A 23120-nucleotide genomic window follows, 5' to 3' on the forward strand; every position below is an offset into this window, starting at 1 on the left:
AACACTCAAGTAAAATGCCTCTACAAAGAAAGATGGCTATATAAGGTTCCCCATCTTGCTCCGGTAAACGCTGATTTAATATATAGCCTATTTTAATCTCTTACTGATATCCTCTGCTTATATCTGCCCTAACCGTCCACAATGTCTGGGTTTATGTAATACAGCAAAGGTTCCCCATCTTGCTCCGACGCTGATTTAATATATAGCCTATTTTAAACTCTCATGATATCTTCTGCTTATATCTGCACTAACCTTCCACAATGTCTGGGTTTATGTAATACAGCTTAGGTTCCCCATCTTGCTCCGACGCTGATTTAATATATAGCCTATTTTAAACTCTGCATGATATCCTCTGCTTATATCTGCCCTAACCTTCCACAATGTCTGAGTTTATGTAATACAGCTAAGGTTCCCCATCTTGCTCCCGTAAACGCTGATTTAATATAGCCTATTTTAATCTCTGCAGGATATCCTCTGCTTATATCTGCCCTAACCTTCCACAATGTCCGTTTTTTTTCTGGTATTTCGTTGGGGATATATTTTTTATGTAATACAGCTAAGGTTCCCCATCTTGCTCCCGTAAACGCTGATTTAATATATAGCCTATTTTAATCTCTGCCTAATATCCTCTACTTATATCTCTCCTAACCTTCCACAATGTCTGTTATTTTTCTGGTATTTCGTTGGGGATATATTTTTTATGTAATACAGCTAAGGTTCCCCATCTTGCTCCGGTAAACGCTGATTTAATATAGCCTATTTTAATCTCTTCCTGATACCCTCTGCTTATACTTGTCCTAATCTTCCACAATTTCTGAGTGTATGTAATACTCTGGCTGTCCGGACATCTGTTAACCCTTCTACCCGTGATATATACGACGACCTGCCCAATTTATTATCATGGAAAGCCCTCGAGCACTATATGGCAGTAGGCTCTATATGTTCCCTTTTCAATGATGCTTTCTTTCCGTGTTTATATCCTATTTTCCTATCCACCATTTCTCTTGATCAGCCTGGTATTCTCACCTGGCTGACTATCAAATACCGATGGCTAAGTACAGGAGAAAGATGGATGATGTAGATAGGATGAATGCATGCTCCACAGATTAGGTTTACTTCTCAGCAGCATCTCAGGTGTACATATTGGCACAAAGTGGTTGGTGGTGGTGTACTTCCTCTCCCTGCTTCAAAACACCATGTCTGATCTGCTTACCCCACTATTCTTTACATAGATATAGTGTTTGCTACGTTACCATTGATACCGTTTTACTGTTATTCATCTTAACCATAAGTCAAAAAATGGGTTCAGGGTAAGGAGGTACTATATTCTTTAAAATTCAAACTTTTATCAAAACAACATGTCAAGCATCTTCATTAATGACAACAATGATTCGAAAGTTTAACATCAAATACACATTTCAAAAGTTTCAGGACAGTTTTCAATTCCCTAAAATGGTCATTGATCCATTCGACATGTGTGCATTGTTCTCTGAGCTGCAAACCCACAGTTACATATTTTAATCGAACCACAACCTCAATCTGACATCTTGCCAGGATGTCCAGTGTACTTAGGTAAAACAGTCCAAGTAGAAGACAAAAATGAACAAAACTCCGTAATTTGGAACTAATTAAGGGCACACACACACACACCGTTACATCACACATCAAACTTGTGCTTGCTTGGATGCTGTACTCCTTATTCAATGTGGTGTACTTCCGAGTCATGATATTAATTTGCATGTCACTTTTTCGCTGATAAATTTGATTACATTTTCATATTTCTTATTGTTTATTAAGAATTAGCAATTAGCTACAAGGGGCTTGAGAGTTTCGCACTATGAGTTTTGCGATTCTTGAGTTTTGCACTCAGTCCTAAATTCTTCCCATTGCAATTTCTACACACTTTCCTTGTGAGTTTTGTGCTGATTCCCCACTCAGTGCCAAGCAGGACACATTCTCCCAGAGTCTGTGTGTCGTGTGCTGCCTGCCATCAGGCTAACCTTATCTTTGACCTCACACTAAGTCCTATCAGTTAATGTGAATGTGCAGCCTCTTCCATTTAGCCATAACACCTGAATCCAGTACTGGGTAGGTGGGAAGCCTGAATTTGACCTTTGTTTATCAACAAAGCTCTAGTACTGAATTCAGCACTAGGTATAACAGTTTCTATTATTGGACTCACTTGGATAAATGTACCGTATATTATTATATATTATGAGTGTATGAATATATTATTTCTAAGAACTGATTAATGATATATCTATACCTTTGGGAATGGTATATCACTGCTGTTAAAGCTGTACTAGTCATGGTGTCTTGTAATATTCCCTGCACATCTTGCCATTTTTCAACTCATTTGTTGGGGTAATTTTTTTATACAGCACACTCCAGTGTGCTATATCATATTAACATTTAATCAATACAGTAAGTTTCACGATTCATGAGTTTTGCATTATGCCTTCAGAACTAAATTAGCATGAAACTTGCAAACCCCAAAAATTACATAGCACTGATTCTCTCTATGAACATAAACAGTTTAGGTTAGGTGTCTCCTTGGGCATAGATTATACCCTTGACTAGGTTTGTCCAGTAGCCCGACTGCTACTACCATACATAGAATACATACGTACATACATACATATATATATATATATATATATATATATATATATATATATATATATATATATATATATATATATATATATATATATATATATATATATATATATATATATATATATATATATATATATATATATATATATAAAACCCACAGTGGGGTATGCTTCAATGAACAGATGTTACTATGAATTATGCTATAACAAATGTTTATTTGATAAAATTGAGACGCTACAATGAATAAAAATGCTACGACGAAGGTGGAGGAATATCGTCCGGGGACGCGCTGAGCCTGTGGTGCGTGGGCACCATGTCTTCTAATGTTTCTGAGGTTCAGCCATGCAGTTATGTATCTATATATTTTTGTCTTTAGTAGTAAATATACCAATTTTTTTGCAATTATTGTGTAAAATAACTTTAGCTAAGAACTGGCCATATAGAGGGATAAAGTTGATTATCTTAAAAATTAATAAAATAATTGCAAAGCAAGGGTGGAAAAGTGTGGCAGATCTGTTGGGCTTGGTGTGGCTAAGTCAACATTTGTACATGGAAGAAATAAAAAGTGCAGAGGTGAGGGGAATCTATAGCAGTTCAGCCTCCTGCTTTCCTGCTTGCCCCTTTCCATGTTCCTCAGGTGCCCCCTGAAGGCTTTCAAGCCCAATATGCGTCCCAGCCAGCCTCTCCTCACACCCTACGGCACACATGACAGTGAACTACTCTTTTGTTGTCAGAAATGTCTTCTACTAACCTTCAAACATTTTGGAAAACCATAGGAAACAGAATAAGGACCAAAACAAGAGTAAAAATAGAGATGAAATGTGAGTGCAAACCCAAACACCCAGGACACTAAATTGAGCAAACAAAAGGGGATTGAGGGAGTCCCCTATAGGATTTTAGATATATATATTCATCTGTCTCTAAGTGTCCATGATAAGGAGGGTTGCAGGGTAAAGCCTCCCCGTAGGAAAGAGCGTTAACATTCCTTTTGGGTTTCAACTGAGGCGAGCCACAGGAAGATTTGTGCTGCCTAGGCGCTAGTGGCAGTACACTTTTGATCTCCAAGTTGTTTCCGATGGCTTTCCAAGAGGTTTAAGGGTTAGCTGAAACCATATATGACAACAAAAAGAGATATGGGCACATTGATAAAACCAGTCTTTGCCATGCTGAGGCAACTTTGGTCTTGGCTGTGGGCCTGGAATGGGTTACTCATAACACGTGTTTCAATCTATGCTATTTCGAATTAAACAAAATGAATGCTACTACAAGTGTGTTCATTATTGCATACCCCACTTTATATATACATTCCTTCATTTATTTATTTATTATCACTGCACATCTTTGCATACCTAACCAAACACTTATCGTAAAAATACCCCTATCAAAATGTTGTACTGGCTTAAAAGACTTCTATCATAACTTGATAGACGACTAACAATAACATGTAAAAGACAAAGTCACAATGCTGGTGAACAGCAATAAAAACATGATATATTAATTTAGGATTATGGGAATTTGTACAAAAGATAATTATAAGCATTTTATAATACTATATCAAATATCATACAACATTCATGACTTCGATCGTAGTTAGATATATTTTATACATATACATAAAAATGATGCACTATTTTCAAGCACTTATATAGTAACTCTTTATGATAAAAAAATCATAATTTCAGGATAGACTTCCCTTATGCTCTTGCAATCACAACTTTGAAAAAATTGCTCAAACTATTCTACAGCATTCTTTACAATACTTACATTAAAAAGTCATGTAGAAAATGATCACAGTATATCACCATCCGTGGAGCCTCTGTACCTCAGGGAATCACAAGAAACAAATGGGTATCTTTTGCACTTTTGAGCTTCACTTGATACATTTAACGCAGCACCCTCCATCCCGCTGCCCTGCTCCTCTCTGGGTGCAGACGGAACCGGGGACACTGTCTGGATGCGCTCTGCCTGCTCAGTTTGAGAGATCACATTATTCTGTGGTGTTTGTGTCATGGAGGACTGGAGCTCAGAGCCAGATTCTCCCCCATCCGAGTTGTCCGCAGACACAATGCTTTCCAGGGAGTGCTGCAATCGGTACTGCCTCGAGGCATCGTGAGTAAAGGGCCCCTCATTGATGCCTACACTGGACAGATTAACCATGCTATTTGCCATTAGCCCTTTCTTGGACTCTCCCAGGAAGTCAAGGGAGTTACTTCTGACATGAAGATCTGAGGGTGAAGGAGTAGAGACTATAGAAGTAGAAGCTGAGACAGAAGTAGAGACCTCCAGAGACTGTCTTTTTACCTGTACTCTTTCCCCTGAGGCAAGAGTCTGTGGTGGCATGCTCCAGCCTCGGATGGGACTTGTTGCCACCTCCACCTTGAGTGTTTCTTTGGAGCCGGCAGAAGACGCATTGCCCTTTTCACTGACTTTGCTGGACTTCTCGGTGTTGTCTGATGTGGATTCCATTCTTGCACGGCGCTTCTCAGCCCCTTCGATGAGGTCACACGCTTTTCCCAGGATGATTATACCATTTAAGACCCTGAAACAACATCTTCAGTTAATATATTTGCATGCTCAAATATTTCTTTCTATAGACATCAGTGAATATCAAGGAACTAGAATATGAGCTCTAATAATTAGGGTAAAATGTTGTGTTTAATAAATGAAGGGTCAACACTTCACCTGAAAGAGAGGAGGCAGAGGAATCCCACTGCCAGCACAAGGTATGAACCAGGACTGGTGAGCCGGATGGACTGGCTCAGGATGCGGTACATAACCACTCCAAGAGGTAAGGGGATGAAACCCATGCGCCTTGCTACCAGATCACTGTGGTCGGAATATGCCTGCAAGAGTCGATTTATTGATTAGTTTACTTTTACTGGAGGAAAATTTAACAACAGGATTTACGAGATACTGAGAATTACACGAAATTGCTAGTATGACAGTTACTGAGATTGTTCTATAGTTCATGAAAAGATAATATAAAACCAAACATTCATGTAGTGTGATGAACAGCCTTTTCAGCCATTTGTATCAGATATCTGCCCAATCTTACAGGGAAATAACTATCTAACAATCTTTACTTCTCCCCCTCCTAATCTGTACAGTGACTAGTTGACAAAATCCTAATGACTGAGAAATGTTGCAAATATGTAAAGCAAGTTGTGCTTTTCTTGCTTGGTAAACCATTGTCTTAACCCCTTGACTGTGGATTTCCTACAAGGAGACATCACCAAGCTACAGGAATGGAACAAAAAGTGGCTGCTACAATTCTATTACGAAAAATGTTAAGTTATGCATTTTGGGAGGGGATATCCAGCACACCAATACCACATGGGAAACACTCCACTATCCACTACAAAGGCAGTGAAAGACCTGGGAGTATATGTTACTAGGCTACCAGTGAAAGCCAAATCCGTGCCAATCACAGCGGACAAGTTAATAAAGCCACACTGCCCAAAAGTGTTACTCACATATTTTTGCTTGCACATGATGAGATCTGATGCCAGCAGGACTGTGTAGTCTTTGTAAGCATCTGCCGGGATGTCATTGAACCTGGTGATGAAGGCGTGCTTCAGCCAGTCTACAAGGATTTCTGTTCCACAGACCAAGAGGCAGTCTGGAAGGAGGATCCACAGACGTTCTGGAAAAATACCTCCAATGTAATCAAACAATTTATACCTTAAAAGAAGGGGTTGTCAATACAAGAATGTACAGTGATATCTTCATTGGCTGTACCAGCATCATCTGAATTGTATTAGTATTTATGTGTAAAAAATCTGACTAAAATTGAGCAGTCTAAATTGTCTGAAATACCTGAAAACTGGAATCATGGTTTATGACTGGTTGTGACTGCAGCAAATGATGGAGCAACTAAACAGGGCAATTTTTCATTTAGAGTTTAAGATGCAAATGGTCATCCAAGAGTCAGCTCTGGAAACAGTTAATGAATGTGTATACTTGGGACAACTAATAAAAACAAATCTCTTACTCAAGCTGGAAATACGGCTGGGCTGGAGTGCTTTCAGAAACAAGGTAATATATAGAGAGAGTAACAATAATGGTAAGAACAAATATTAAGATGGAAGGAATATAGGAAGGGAAAAGCTGTGGTGGTGTGTAAATACTGGAACCACAAAACAACTGATAGTAAGATAGAATACCAGATAGAAAAGACACAGGGACTTATGAAATTTTGGAGTACAGGAGGCAAAAAACTGTTTTCAAATTCAATCAGTCCCTGGATGCCACTCCTTTGTGCAACTTTGTGATGAAAAGTACCACTGACTCCATGATGAAGTGCTATAGCGTCTGCCCCTGACTTTACCTTGACCAAAGCTACATTATAATCCAGGATCTGGCACTCTGACAATACCTCAAGTCACAAGTCAGTCCAATTCATAAGGCATCATCATAAGGCAATGCTTACCCTCCTTCCAGGCATACTCCTTCATGGTCTGGATAACAACCACCAGCAGCAACACACAGTTGTGGAACCTTTCACGCACATCACTGCAGGAGATCTGCAGTAAGTTGTTCCGGTCAAACTTCTTGAACACTGCACCTTTTAGTTCCACAAACTGAAAATAAATAAACATCATAGGATTCAAAGTAAAATTTTACATCTCATAACTGATACATCCAAGCAGCATTTTAATTTAAATGTATAAATAACTTTAACAAGGTATTCCAAAGAATATGTGTCATCCAACATCATTCATACTCATTGGACATTCCTTATATTATGGATGGTAGAGGTCGAAGACCAGAACAAATCTACAAAATAATATGAGGAAAGAAATGCCCAACTAGCCTACATAAGTTGCTTTTTTGAGAAATATTTTGTTGTAAGCCTTTGCATTTTAATATAATCATTCACATGTGAGAAAATGAATTTTCAAAGATGACAGTTTTTACACTCATTGCAATGGTGAGGGCAAAATTTCATTGAGGCAGCTAACACAAATTCAAAATTTGTTCAGAGTTCTGCCTATTGTCAAGACTTACATTGTTGGAGATGACAATGGTCAGAAGACCTTTGTTGTCGGAGTTGATGGCCACGTTAAGAGTGAGGGCCTGCAGCAGCACGATGGTAGAATGCAGAGCCACGTAGGCAATAGCAACGAGAAGGTGGAAGAGAACACCAAAATGCTCCCGCTTCCTTCCCCGAGGTTCTGTAGCCGTCCAGAACAGGGCGTCCAAAGTGTCTTGGCCAAATGCTGACATCAACCTGGTAAACAGCCAAAAAGACCAATGTTTAGCTAAAGAACCAAATAATAATAATAATGTTGAATAACTTCAATATGAGATAAGAATATAAATAAATAAGTGATTAAAAAAATCAGTTGAATTCAGTAATAGATTAAAACTGAACTGATTTATATTGTCCAATAGTGTGAGAGGCTTGACTTGAGAAATTCTACTCTATTTCACACACACGCACACATACAGTTGTACACACATATGATATGAGACTGGAAAGAGATGTGGATACAGAGAAATAGAATTTTCTCAACTCACCGATCAGCAATCTCCAGCATGTTGAAGAAGAGGTAGAGCTTTATGGTTGACTGTGTCTTGATAATGTGGTAGCAGACGGACGTGTCTATGTAGCCCATCAGGTAGCAGCACACCAGCACCATCACGCCCTTCAGCAGATCAACGATTTCTGCAGGCTTTAATATCCTCCGATTTTTGCTGAAGTATAATCTGTTTCAGGGAAAATAATTAGATTCATAAGTCAAAATAAGGGCAGTACATAAACTATTGACTATTATTATAAAACTCATCAATTTGCTGCTGTTATAATAAGAAACAAGTTTTGAATTCAAAGTGTTACTCTAAAAATGTTTTGGCTTTGTTTCTCTCACGTGCCTTGAATAAATTTTTTCACTAGTGCTTTCTTAGAACAAGTTTCATACTATATAATCAGCTTCCTATGGTCTAATGATGCAGCTATAGCTCCCCATTATAAATTTACATCTTAATGGAACACAATGTATTAAGAACATCTAAGAAATAGTTATGGAAAGCTTGCAAACAAAATATCCACATATGTAGCCCTCTCAGGAACATTGAGCATAAAATTACGAACCCAAATACTTTTCTGACGGGCCGAGTCAAGAGAGACCATATGGCCAAGGTGAATCTGATCGGCAGGAAGGTGAAGACAAAGAAGAAGGAGTCCGCACACTGGAAGAAGCCGTACGCAACAAACTTCTCAATCTGAAAAAAAAATTACGAAACTCAGTCATCATTTACAAGATGTGTATAATATGAAAGTTGAATTTGTATCCAAGGTGATGTGAAAAATGGCCTAACCCAAAGTACCATAAACCATGTACCGTATATCATATTTCATTTCAACAAAGCAGAGCAGTCATAAATGCAACATAAATTAATAAATGTATGATCATGAACATATTATAAATTATGAAAGCCCTTAGGATGCTACCCTCTTCGAAAACAAAGATTTATATACGGCTGGCAGTCTTCAATATGGTTTAGAAACAGGATTTTTATGTCTAGCATGATTACAAAGGATGATGCATCTTCAAATATCATCCACAGATTAACCCATTAGCTGCAGGGATCATGTTTCTGAAAGGCCCCTCTAAGCAAGAAAAATGAGAAAAATCATCACTCACACAAACCATTTCATAATATATATTAACGCATTTGTGATCAATTTATAAATCATCTATTTTGGGGGTTTATATCATGGCAAAATTTTGGCTCGTTGCTGATACACAGTAAAGCCACAAATTTGGCCCATCGCTGCTACCGGGTTAAAAACAAACTGCTAATCCTAAAAACTGCCAATTGTTACAAGATCAGTACTATACAACATAAGAAATAAAGATAATTAACTGGCAAATTAAACCCTTGTATGTTTAATTGAGGTGGGAGTAAAGCAGGAAAGTAAATATAAATCAGAGAAGGTTACTGAAGCTGAATCAGTGTCTCACTCACCTCCCTCGGAATTTTGAAGAAGGTGTAGACTTTTTCCCGACGTGCTGTGTACCTCTCCTCATCATTTTCAAGGAGGTAACCGCGACGAAGCTCTGACTTGAGGTAGTCTCTGAAGGACAATGCTGAAAAATAGGTTTGAAATCAACACAAAGAGTTGCAGGTAATAAAATACACACATGTTTACTTGTTATGTTTACCAAGTGGAAATACACTCTATTTGGCTACAGCTCTGATGCCCTGTTCTCTTCATGAAACCCCCAAAAAAGACATAGCTATGGCATATCATATTTTCTTTCTGTTCATATACATTAAATGGAGAAAACTTTGAGACTCTTTGATCATTTTAATCATTCTTCTCTACACTGCCTTGAGGGAATCTGTATCCTTTCTGTAATAGGGGCACCAACACTGAACAGCATAATCCAGAAAGGCCTAACCAGTGCTTATGCTTCTAGTAATAAAACCTAAGACTATTTGTGCGATAATTCAGAGGATTTCCTATTAATGGCACTTCAGTGTATTTCTCTATAGGGCCTTGAGATGATCCTATAAATCATGGAATACTCTAGTAACTTGACAGATATTCATGAACTAAACTAAGAACCCTTAAAGGAAATGATTTGTTTAATGTAGCATATGTAGCAACACAGAGGAAGTGGAGAGATGTAGCGGAGGAAGTGGAGAGAGATGGCAGAGGAAGTGAAGAGAGATGACAGAGGCAGTGGAGATGGATAGCAAAGGAAATGGACAGAGATAGTGGAGGAAATGGAGAGAGATAACAGAGGAAGTGTTAGGTTAAGTTTAGGGTAGGTATTTTCAAACACATGATTGCCAGCACCTTATGGTATAAATCAACAAAGAATGACCTTACTTTGTTGTACAGAAAGTCTCACTTGTAAGGAAGCATAGCCTATATGAATTTTCTGTCAAGACCTATAGTTACTGTTTGGGGTTTTGTCAGGTTAGGTAAGGTTAAGTTTAGGGTATCTTCAAACACATGGTAGCCAGCACCTTATGGTATAAATCAACAAAGAATGACCTTAATTTGTTGTAAAGAAAGTCTCATTTGTAAGGAAACATATATGAATTTTCTGAGTCAAGACCTATGGTAACTATTTGGAGTTTTGTTTGATCAGCATCTAAAACCCGCAGCTCACCACAACTAAAATCCAATAGGTTCTTACTTAATTTCATCCCTTTTACCAATCTTAGGGACACCAAAAGACATAAGTGAATATAGATACCTCCTAACACGGGGGGAGGACTTTGCCCCCTTCGACCCCCTTGTGTTTCCATACGTTGCATTGGGCCACTCAGCTTCCCGTGGTCAAGCAGGTTATCACACATCTTTAATGGCTATTTTTACACTAGTTTTGACCTTAAAACTCTTTCCTACAGTTTCCAGGATCTTTGAAGAACATAAGAACGTAAGGAGTCTGCAAGAGGCCGGTTGGCCTATACAAGGCAGCTCCTTACACTTACACACGGGGCAGAAGACATCTATGATAAAGAATACTTCGTAAGGTAGGAAGCGAGATGAAGCTGCATTAATGTAAGATTTTAGCCGCACCTCCTACCAATAATCTGAAGGGCCCTAAAATAAATTAAACCCAGAAACCTAAACTTAATACTATTCTTCTTTACACCCTTTCACTCAGCCAGCCACTGTACATGTTTGTATTACGCAGCCAGATAAACTGAGAGGAGTGCCACCTGTTTTTGTCTCCCTGCTGCCCCGCGCTCCAGCCGCGTCTGGTGGTGACCTGCCACGTGAGCAGCACCCTCATATAGGCAAAACTTTCACCTGTAAACTACCTGAAGAAATCGTGGAGGTTTAGACTCGTAAACACTAACTTCTGATGCTGCTTCTCACGGCAACAACCACCTTGTGAAACCACAGGCAGGCCGTGTGGGGCTGGTGGCCAGGGAGACGGGACGGCCGCCCTGCCCCCACACGGTGCTTCCTTACCCTTCAGGGACGAAAGTTCAGCCTCCGAGACGGGAGGGTGCGTGGCCATGCCCGCCTTGTCCCCCATGGTGCCCCGTGGTCCAGGCCGCCACACAGCCGCCGCCAACACGTCGGGGCCAGCACTGCCGCCACAGCTGTTCTGCCCCGCGGCCCGCCTGCCCCGCGGGGCCGCCCGAGCCTCCTTGCCCTGCACTCACTACCACACCCAGCGAGTCATGGCATTAACTTCATATATTTGCATATGATGGTAAACGAGAACAGTTTGCCAGGCAGTGCCGTAATGTCGCAGCCAAGTGTTTTGGTTCGCCTCCCGCCGCTCACCTGTCTGGGCCACCCACGGCTGTTGTTTACAAACACTGAGGCGCGCGTGCGCCGGGCGGGGCACGGCGCGCAGGGGCGCACGGGAGTCATGTGTCACGGTGACGCGGCAGGCACTGAGGGAACAGACAATTTTTATCATTGCATTTGTAATGCTCACCGGCCTGATGGGCGAGCCTCCCAAAATTCTCTCTGCGACCGAGTGGTTTTCCCACCCATCTGGTCGCGGGTTTGATCGCCGGCGCCGGCAAACCCTCTCCGGGTCTGCGGATTAATTTCTCGTGTGTTTCGTGACACGTTGTGGTTGTGTGGAGATATAATGGAGTGAAATTCGGGCAATATACTTGGCATTATCAGCTATTTACGTTATGCTGCAAGACGTGCCACACATTTGTATCAATAAATTAATTGCTGTATGTGCCGAGCATTACAGGAGAAAAGATACCTGGGAATCAAAGGATTTCACCATACTGAGACTGTAGGCTAAAAAACAACCAAAAGTAGGAATAGCCTGGACCCTCCTGAGTCAGCGGTTCCCAACGTTTTTGCACTCGTGACCCTTTTCGTTAAATCTTGAAACCCACTCGATCCTGTGAAGTCAGCAATTTGTTTCACACGTTTTTTCTTAGACAATAATTTTCACCCATACCCGGCTCTGACATGGCCCAAAAGACACCCTGATGTCCCCTCTCATCACTCACCAGTGTAAGCACGCATTATCAGCAGAATATGAAGCTTACAAAACAATCCCTAAACAATAAGCCATGTTAGTCATTCACTCAAGCCTTTTCCAACGAGACTTGGCGACCCCCATGAGGTTACGACCCACCGGTTGGGAACCCTTGTCCTAGGTAGATGTGGTTTGAATCCATCACACAATCATATAATTTCTTGGACTGGGAACCTGTAGGCTACAGTGTTATCACATTCTCTCTCTCTCTCTCTCTCTCTCTCTCTCTCTCTCTCTCTCTCTCTCTCTCTCTCTCTCTCTCTCTCTCTCTCTCTCTTAGTCAGACCCCACTTGGAATATGCGGTACAGTTTTGGTCTCCCCACCATACAAAGGACATTGCTAAATTAGGTGTTCAGCGTCGAGCAACAAAAATGATCCCTTCCTTGCGAAACAAATCTTACGAAGAAAGGCTTTCCACCCTTAACATGTTCTCTCTTGAGAAGCGTCGCCTCCGAGGAAAACTGATTGAATGTTTTAAAATACTTAATGGTTTCACGAATGTAGACAGATCAACATTGTTTATGATCGATGACACTTTGCGTACGAGGAACAATGGCGTAAAACTCAAATGTAGACAAGTAAATTCAGACTGCACCAAATTTTTCTTCACTAACGTTGTAGTGCGAGAATGGAATAAGCTCCCACCGTCAGTGGTCCAGTATAACACGATTGACTCCTTCAAAAACAAGCAAGACCGTCACTTCCATCACCTTAATATCAACTAGAGTTGAAATGCATCGTTTTGGAGCCTTCTGATTAATGTAGAATCACTTAGGTTTAAGGACAGACCACCTAGTCTGGACCATGGGGTCTGTGTGGTCTGATTTTCTATGTAAATATGTATGTAGATCTCTCTCTCTCTCTCTCTCTCTCTCTCTCTCTCTCTCTCTCTCTCTCTCTCTCTCTCTCTCTCTCTCTCTCTCTCTCAATATCACTATCAATCTTAAAACAAAACTTTGATTCTGATGAAAACGACACACGTATACATTTCATTCATATCTCAGTAATGTTAGACTTGTATCAGAGGTATTAAAACAGTCTTATTCATCTCAAGACGTGGGAAAGGAGCTTTATTGGTAGTATCAGCAGATTCTAATTCACAACACAAGCAGCGACAGTAATGGCCAAAATACGTAATCTTAGCAGCTGATGCAACACAATGAAGATCACCAAAATCACATTAAAAATTCTGCACATATCGTAATAGCAACCACCAACATGAGCAGATAGAAGAAGATAAACTAATAGCATTTTGGAAGACTCTGCTTACAAAAAGATATAAACATAAAGCGATGCTCATCATTGTTGGGTTACTGGAGCTTTATAGCAACCCCCGGCATAAAAGATAAGTCATGCTGTTCTGGTTGACTGATTGCCTGTTATGAACGGCCTCCAGTCACCCCTCGTGTTCTTCCTTGATGCAGGAGAGAGAGAGAGAGAGAGAGAGAGAGAGAGAGAGAGACTGGAAAATCGTCTAAATCAACATAACTCCCTTTCTGCCCTTTATACACACATTGATATACGCACTGATGTAGACAATGGGAAGTTTCATTATATTCTGAATACCACAGATAACTGCATTTTTTTATTTATAGAATCTTAATATTTCTATGTTTTATCATGTATAAGAATTCTTTCCCAAATCGAGATATTAATATTAATCTTATCCCTTACATGCAAACAGTACAATGGAATCATGTCCACTCATTCTAATAAATTAAATGTTAGAAGTATGAAGGAGGCCTTTATTTTATATCTCACATCAATTAATACATATAAATCAATTCTGTTTCCTTCAAAGATTACAAAGACTCATCAATGTCATTCCGTAAGCTCGTTGCCACATTCTCCCTCACCGTGCGCACACATGTATATTACTTATCGGTACAAAAAAGCTCATTCTATGCACATGTATAAAGTTGTTTGTGCATGGTTCGCTGCCTCGACTAACACAACCTCGTCCCGGGTCGTCCGTATCTCTGCGGTGGTGGCCTTTCCAAGTACGTAGGGTAAACAATGCCAGCTCGGCGGTGCAATCCATTTCCAGTAAGAACAAGTATATCCGGTTTAGAGTATTTGCTCGCCGGACGCCTTCCTCGCATTATTCATCTGGTATATTTGGCTCATTGTCTGGGCGGATAGCTGCTCGGCAAACAAAGAATAATTAGATTGTCTTTGTTACAGGGAACTGCCACTTCGAGACACATGAAGAACTGATCTATACGAAATATATTTCTCAACAACCCGCCCAAAATTCGAATCCGGGCCTTCGAGACGCGTGGCGGACACTCTAGCGTCCGTCAGCTGATCAAGGTAAACAAAACATGAATTCAGTTAAATGCAAGCAAGGAGACTATATCATTATTATAGTCTCCTTGGTGCTCACTGTAAGACAACTAAGAAGTCTTCCCCAGCACTGTTACGGCTCGCCACCACGCCACACCAGAAGCCACACACTTCCTTGGCCTTTAATTCACCGCAACAGCCTGTGCCCGACCTTACGCCCGTGACGCTCTCCAATATTCATACTTTTCTACTTGGATGTTTGGTAACAGTCACAGAGCGTATAACGAAACCTTACCTCTTGAAGTGCGTGCTTTGTTTAGGTCTGTCAGCCAAGGAGTGGAGGGCCGACAGGTGTTGTGGGTATCCGGCACATGCGCAGAGCAATGTTTCTGCACGGTACTTGTCTCTGAATACTCTCCATTGGACTGGACTACTGTCGATGTTTCCTTTCTTATGTCGTATAGCATGGATGTATAAGCGAAATACGTTGTACATTTCCATTAACAGTTTTTAATCTCAATCATTCTGTATGGTCTTCGGAGAGCGTATCTTGCATTGCTGGGAAGGAACCGAGCCTGTGGGATGCTCTGCCGCTACACTTGTTCCTTGTAGACACCTTGAAGTAGTTTATCATCCGTGTTGATGGTTGAGGATCAGTCTGTACCCCTTTGATTGTTCAGAGAAGGCCTGTTGTTTGCCGGCCTTCTGAGCAACAATCAAAACAGCTCGGACGTGTTCCCGATGCTCGCAGTTCCCTGTGTGTTGCCTGGTGGGTTGGCGGCCCCGCTCTCTGGTCCTCTTATGCGATCTGTAGTCTCAGGGCCAGTTTTACAGTCCAGTACAGCAAGTTCGTAAGCTCCCCAACCAAACACAAAATAGTACGAAAATTCCTTGTATTGTGTTTGAGATTGATATAAATAGGATTAAATTTTAGCAGACCACACGGGAAGGCTCTTTAGTGTCTGGTATTGAGAAGAAAAGACGAATCATTGTGGAGATTATAGCTTGGTTTGGGTGCTGACAATGACTCTGTTGGACTGTCGAACTGACCCTCAGTCTGCAACACATGAATACACTAACTGTAAATAAGAAGCCTGTCATCACTTGGAGTTATCTGTCATTTGATTGGCCTTATCGTTGATTCTAATAATAATGAACGTATTTACATTAATGATCGTTTTGTCTCGTGTTCACTAATGATCTTTACAAAACAAACTGTCATATTCCTTCAGAGTAATAATTGACTATAATCTGAAATATTCCGCAGTTTTCAACACGACCCTCGCAACAAGAATGATACAACTCAAGGGTGAACGCCACAGATTGTTTAACCTCTGACCTTGCTATTATATCTGAATGGGGTAAAAAGTTCTTGATGCCCTTCAGTGCCTCAAAACCTCAAATTTCCCTACTCGACACAACCCTCCCGACACCCATCCATTATTCTTGTTGACATTCATTACATGTTCTTGTTGACACGTGAATAGTTCGGTTGGAGTTTTTTTCTTTTTCCCATGGCTTTCTTGATGAACCCTAGTGGTCAGCCCCAGCCCGTAGTGGCGCGAGTATCTTATAGTTGCGCCATTCTTGTATGACTCACGATGTCCCTGAAACTCTACTTGATCCTTTTGAGAGAGTTTCGCTAGTCCGGGTCAACGTTGCCAGATTGTCGTACACCGCCTCCTATGTTTGCCGATTTCCGACCCAAAAACTGCCTCCTCGACCCCATTAACTGCCTTCATATATAGTTATCGTTAAAATGGTTAATAATTATTGGTGTTTTTTGTCAATAGCTATGGCTCAGAAACTGGAAAATACGAGGCTCTGAGTACGATAATCTGGCAGCGGTGTTCCAGGTTGGTAGGTGATCATCAGGACAGTATGTGGTTTGTCTTCGGTCACTAGGCGATGGCTGGAAATTGTCAGCTTGTAGTGGAGGGCGTGACTTGCGTGGCCCTCCGGATCACCACGGCCGCATGCTGACCACTCCGCCACCGCCTCCATAATAATTTGAAGGCAGACATTTCCCTTAGAGTGAGAACCGGAACCCAAGACATCCAGCATGAAGAGGCAGCAGTAGTTTTCATTTCAGCACAATCTGGAAGGATGGAAACAAGATAGAATGTGATTTTTTTTTTTTTTTTTACAGCAAAGGAGACAGTTCAAGGGCATAACAAAAAGAAAACAATAATGAAGAAAAAAGCCCGCTACTCACTGCTCCTATTGATTGAATATAATATTAATCAGTTTATAGAACGGGCTAATGAATCTGGACTCTCACACCTCATTACAGGTACTGAAACATATACTCGAGAGATATGTTCCCTCTTCTTAAATACATTAAAGTTAGATTTGAGATTTTTGCTTTTTCATTACGATGGCAACAGAACTGTACTAATACTTGACCTTATGTAATTAAATTAGCAATCAAAATCACTGTTTGACATGAAGAAATTTCCATGGTTGCAAGACTTAGTTGCACCTGATGTCTCATTTCTCACCGAGGTGGGAACACGCGCTCTTTACGCCTTTTGGTTACCTTTGATGTATATGCATTTCGGCGCCTCTTATTCGTTGTACGGTAATAGGAAGTGTCAGAGGCTCACATGCTGGTCAGACAGAAGTGGGCGGCGGCCAAGTGGAGGAGGCTGGCAATTATATTATGACAAACACTATTAGCTGACTTTTTTCTTTCAAACTCACAATATTTTCATTACCATTCGCGTGTCACCGAGCGATGCCCTCACTCTTGCGGCACCTTCACCTTGGCCCGATTTCAGATGATTCTCCGTCGATCGTCGTCTGCAGTACACAATGGCTGGGTGCAACTTGCTTCAGTGCTTTCTCTACGTTCGTTTCATTCAGGTTCGTTTTATCACATTTTTTAATCCCTGCGTTTACCCTCCTACCACTTCTTTTTAAACCGTTTTTACCTTGTTGAAGTCACCGATCATTTATCAGGGTATTCACCTGGTCCATTTTCTTGCTATGTTTCGTACTGGCCATTCACTGGGAGAGTTCACGAGGAATTGGACTAGTTAGATCAAAGGCAATTCAGCACCAGCATCACTGACATACGTATAAGCAAGATGAAGTAAAACTATAAATTGCTACCTTCATGACGTATAAATTGGATCCATAAAATAGTCAGCTCACAGAAATCACATACGCTGGACCTACATCCCTTCATCAGGCATAATCCAAGTCGTCACCGAATGGCTAGCTCTAAGGGCGGCGTGCACCAGCGCTGAGAGGGAGGCGGAGAGGCGCGTGAAGTGGAGCCCAGCGAGGCCACAACCTCTCCGGAGGACCGACGCACACATTCCTAAGTGACATCCAACAACTGACTGGCCGGGGAGGGATGCCGACGGTCGCCACCTGAGCTTTGCGACTCCCACCTGCCCTCCACGTCTCTTGAATTTCAGGTGACGATGGTTTCAGCTGCATCATCTCGCTCCACGAACGATGAGATTTCAAACAGGAGCCTGCGAATACAATGTGCCGTCACCTAACAATATCTGTTTCTTGTGTTACGTCACGCCGATTTGATATACGTGTACTGGTGAACGCGACGTGATCACCAACCTCATCTCTGTAACATTATAACGCCTTTGTCACACCGCACGACAGCATAACACAAGAATACGTCACATCGTTACTAGTGTAGAGTACCACCCGTTCGTTGATCCACGTGCCACATTTTCATATTGGACCAAACCTTCCTAAAACACTAATTCCGGTGCAGTACAGTACCTCACCGTATCAGTCCTTCGCTGCACGTACTGTTCTCCTAACCGCTTACATCACGCTCACCCACCGCAACATTTCACTCTTCACGGTACTGCACTCCCACACCACACAATCACACACCCGATCACGATTAAACCACATCGCCACACTTCCGCGTTACAAAACAACCACATCACTACATACCACCACTGCATTACAGCCATACAAGTTCCAGCGTTGCCAAATTATCGTATTAACCACATATCGTATCTATCATTTTTATGCCGCAAACTCTCGTACACCTACACGAGTAACGTGAGAAAATCAAAGTTAGTGCTAAAACTGTTGAATAGTGATGTTTTTCGTTCTTTGTTGTTATAGTTATCGGGCAGCAAGTACGAAAAAGAAATGCGATGAGTACGATAACTTGGCAACGCTGCATACAACTGATCGAGACTAGACCACATATCTACATTTTAACACTGCACAACACCCACACAGCTGATGACAATTAAACCACATCTCTACACATATCACTGCATAACAACCATACTATAGCCAACCACATTCCTTCATAACACCCACACAGCTGATGACGATTAAACCACGTCCCTACACACTTATATCGCTGCATAACAACCATATAATAGCCAACCACATTCCTGCATAACCACACAACTGATCACTAAACCACACCACCACACTGCCCACAAAACCACAACACTACACCACCACTACATAATGCCACTCTAACCTATACGCTGTCCCATCATATTAATTAACCGACAGCAACATATGTACGGGTTCCCCCCATATTATCAGCCAACTTACAAACGATAGAGAGCAACCAAGAACCAGAGACAAGATAGACACGGCTTCTGGTTTCCTATAGCGTATGTAATGGACTGTTTTCATATGTAACTTCTTGTATGTGCAGATAGAGACCCAAAAATCATCATCCGACTTACGAACGAGAATGATTAAGAACTAAAGAAAAGATGGACGCTGTTTCTGACTTTTATGTATGTGATTGTTTTCATATAACTTCGAGTATGCACAGATAAATATCCCAAAATTATCAACTAACTAATGAACGAAAGAATGAAGAATGACCAAGAATTAGAGAAAAGATGCATACGTTGTTTCTGACTTCTTATGACGTATGTGTTTGTTTTCATATAACTTCGAGTATGCACAAATAAATATCCCAAAATTATCAGCTAACTCATGAACGAAAGAATAAAGAATGACCAAGAATTAGAGAAAAGATGGACGCTGTTTCTGACTTTTATGTATGTGATTGTTTTCATATAACTTCGAGTATGCACAGATAAATATCCCAAAATTATCAACTAACTAATGAACGAAAGAATGAAGAATGACCAAGAATTAGAGAAAAGATGGACGCTGTTTCTGACTTCTACGTATGTGTTTGTTTTCATATAACTTCGAGTATGCACAAATAAATATCCCAAAATTATCAGCTAACTCATGAAAGAAAAAAAGAAAAAAGAATGACCAAGAATTAGATAAAAGATGTATACGTGGTTTCTGATTGCTTTTGGCGTATGTGTTTAACTGTTTTCACTTTACTTCAACATTGTAAGGGTGGACTTCATTTTCCTGGCTGGGTGTTCTCCTATACGTGTGGTCCTCATCTCATTTTTCAGGCTTTCCCATCAACATGTCACCGCACCATTTAGCCTTGGGTGCGTGCTGCCTTCCCCTGACTGGACCACAGGAACACAGCACCACGCAGCTTGTCAAAACAACTATAGTGCGTTACGTTATACGCCGGACTGCTCCCTCGTTAACTCCAAGCCGAAAACCCCTTGACGACGCAGCCACTCCAACGCTCATCTGGTCTATCCGTAAAACCTGGAACTTATTGCTGCGCGTATAACATAATGGAAGAATGAAATGCAGATATGCAAATTAGCACCTTTGACTCTCTCTCTCTCTCTCTCTCTCTCTCTCTCTCTCACACACACACACACATACACACACACCGCAGCACAACATGACCAAAGCAAGTAACGCGGAGTCGTGGGAGCACCTTGTACCGACCTCAGCCTCCTCTTGCAGACAACACAGACCTTGGGGTGTTGCAGAAGACCTCGGGTTATATAGCAAGACACTAGAGGAACAGTTTGTCACCATGGAGGCTCCGTTAGGTGTAGGGAGGGCCGGGGGAGGGCCACACTGGCGGACAGCGGCACCACAGCGTCTGAAGGTGAGTCGGGCGTAGTGGTCAGGGCCGGTGAAGAAGGCGGCAGGAGACGGCATGACGCACCCAGTCTTCCCTCGCCACACACTCCACGCCGCGGCCTGTTGTCTCCCCGCCTGCCCTGCTCGGCCACCTGGAAGAACAGAAAGACGAGTGATGGAGCTGCAGCGTGGGTGATATGCCGAACATCTGTGTTAGAGGTGATGTGTGGGGAGGCCGGGAACACCAGGCATGCAAGCGCGTCCCACAATTAGCATGACCATGATTTACCTGAGTGAGTCCTCCCCTGATACTATAATTACACGCTCTGTTATTATGCACGTCTACCTCCCGCCTCGGCCGCATGGACCTAGAAACACACACTAGGGAAATGCGGAGGCTGGCTTTCCCATCTCCGTCACGCAGCCAAAATCTTAAACTTAGAGGGAAAACTATTCGCGAAATGCAAATAACACACGGGAGACCTCTGGCAGCAGGGTGGTGAGGCGAGAAACAAAAGGCGAGCGAGCGGCCGGGCGGTCAGTGAAAAGAGAGAGATGCTAATGAGTGGACGCCTCGGGCACACAAGCAACACATGCACCGCCCTCAACACCTCCGCTAACCGCTGACTAGGCCCTCAGACCCTCACTGCCCCGCGCCACGCCATCCCCAAGACCAAGGAACCGCGGAGTAGTAGTGCACCAGCAAATACAATAGTAGTAGTAGTAGTAGTAGTAGTAGTAGTCGTAGTAGTAGTGGTGGTGGAGGAAATAGTTACGTCATCGGTAATGATGTTGGTGGTATTGATGGTGACGATATTGTTGTCTTTGTTGTGGTTTTAATGGCGTTGGTGATTGTTGGTGGTGTTGTAGAGGTACCATTGTGACTATTGTTATTATTATTATTATTATTATTATTATTATTATTATTATTATTATTATTATTATTGAGAGAGAGAGAGAGAGAGAGAGAGAGAGAGAGAGAGAGAGAGAGAGAGAGAGAGAGAGAGAGAGAGAGAGAGAGAGAGAGAGAGAGAGAGAGAGAGAGAGAGAGAGAGAGAGAGAGAGAGAGAGAGAGAGAGAGACAGACATACAGACACAGACGCTCCCATTCCACATAATGATAAGCGGATATGTTGGCTCCATCTCTGCTGCTACTGTTGTTGTTGTTGTTGTTGTTGTTGATACTGTTACTGATGATAATGTAGTAATGGTGGCAGTGGTTATGGTATACTGATGGTAATGGCAGTAACATAGGAGGTGGCAGCAGTAGTAGATATTGTGGTAGTGGAAGTAGTAGTAAAATAAGAGATAGCGGCTTTAGTAGTGGTAGGAGCAGTTATTGTTGTAGTGGTTGTTATGGTTGTATTGATGGCAGTGATAGTAATAGTAGTTCGTTGTAATGGTAGTAGTTTATATGAATGTGGATGGACTGGTAGTTGTAACAGTACTGGTGGTGGTGGTATCAGTAATGGCATCGGTCGTGGCAATGGTAGCAGTTTGTATGTATGTAACTGGTGGTTGAGGTACTGGTGGTGGTGGTGGTGATGGTAGTAATGGCATCGGTCGTGGCAATGGTAGCAGTTTGTATGTATGTAACTGGTGGTTGAGGTACTGGTGGTGGTGGTGGTGGTGGTAGTAATGGGATCGGTCGTGGCAATGGTAGCAGTTAATTTGTATGTAACTGGTGGTTGAGGTACTGGTGGTGGTGGTGGTGGTGGTGGTAATGGGATCGGTCGTGGCAATGGTAGCAGTTTGTATGTATGTAACTGGTGGTTGAGGTACTGGTGGTGGTGGTGGTGGTGGTGGTTAGGATACGGCGTCGGTTGTGGTGGTGGAGTGAGCGGTGTGAAAGGTGATCAGTCAGCCGTGGGCAGCAGGCGACAGGTAGGGTTGCCCATAGTACTGCCGTGACACCTGCTGCTACCTCGGCCTCCACCTGCACCACCGCTACCCTCCACGCGTCCACCTCACCCTCTTCCACGTCACCAAGGCCACGATCTATATCCAGGAAACATGAAACGATCGCGCGTCCATCAGATCACTATCCACCCGCGCATTGAGACTTCCTTCGCCTCTTCCCCCAACACAATATATGAAGAGCCTTGTTGTAATATCAATATCCTGGGAACATGAACCGATCGCGCGTCCATCAGATCACTATCCACTTGCGCATTGAAATTTTCTCCGCCCAACACAATATATGAAGGACCTTATAGTGTTTGTGTCTGCTCATCGCACGACGCCTCAGTGAAATCTCCCGATGACTGGCCGCGGATCATCGTACTCAG

At 42.0% G+C, this 23120-nt stretch overlaps 1 protein-coding gene across 1 annotated transcript; it reads right to left on the reverse strand.

Annotated features, from left to right (window-relative positions):
• Positions 1-1326: 1326 nt before the first annotated feature.
• Positions 1327-11915, reverse strand: LOC127006972 (transmembrane anterior posterior transformation protein 1 homolog). The gene is made up of 9 exons (XM_050877403.1): positions 11561-11915; positions 9592-9713; positions 8714-8844; positions 8140-8328; positions 7627-7849; positions 7049-7199; positions 6093-6262; positions 5302-5462; positions 1327-5158 (listed from the first exon to the last, which is right to left on the reverse strand). Exons 1-9 carry the CDS (start codon positions 11625-11627, stop codon positions 4408-4410), a joined length of 1965 nt encoding a protein of 654 aa, XP_050733360.1. The 5' UTR covers positions 11628-11915; the 3' UTR covers positions 1327-4407.
• Between the last annotated feature and the right edge of the window lie 11205 nt (positions 11916-23120).

The sequence above is a fragment of the Eriocheir sinensis genome, chromosome 34 (genome assembly GCF_024679095.1).
Source record: "Eriocheir sinensis breed Jianghai 21 chromosome 34, ASM2467909v1, whole genome shotgun sequence".
In the NCBI taxonomy this organism is placed as follows: Eukaryota; Metazoa; Arthropoda; class Malacostraca; order Decapoda; family Varunidae; genus Eriocheir; species Eriocheir sinensis.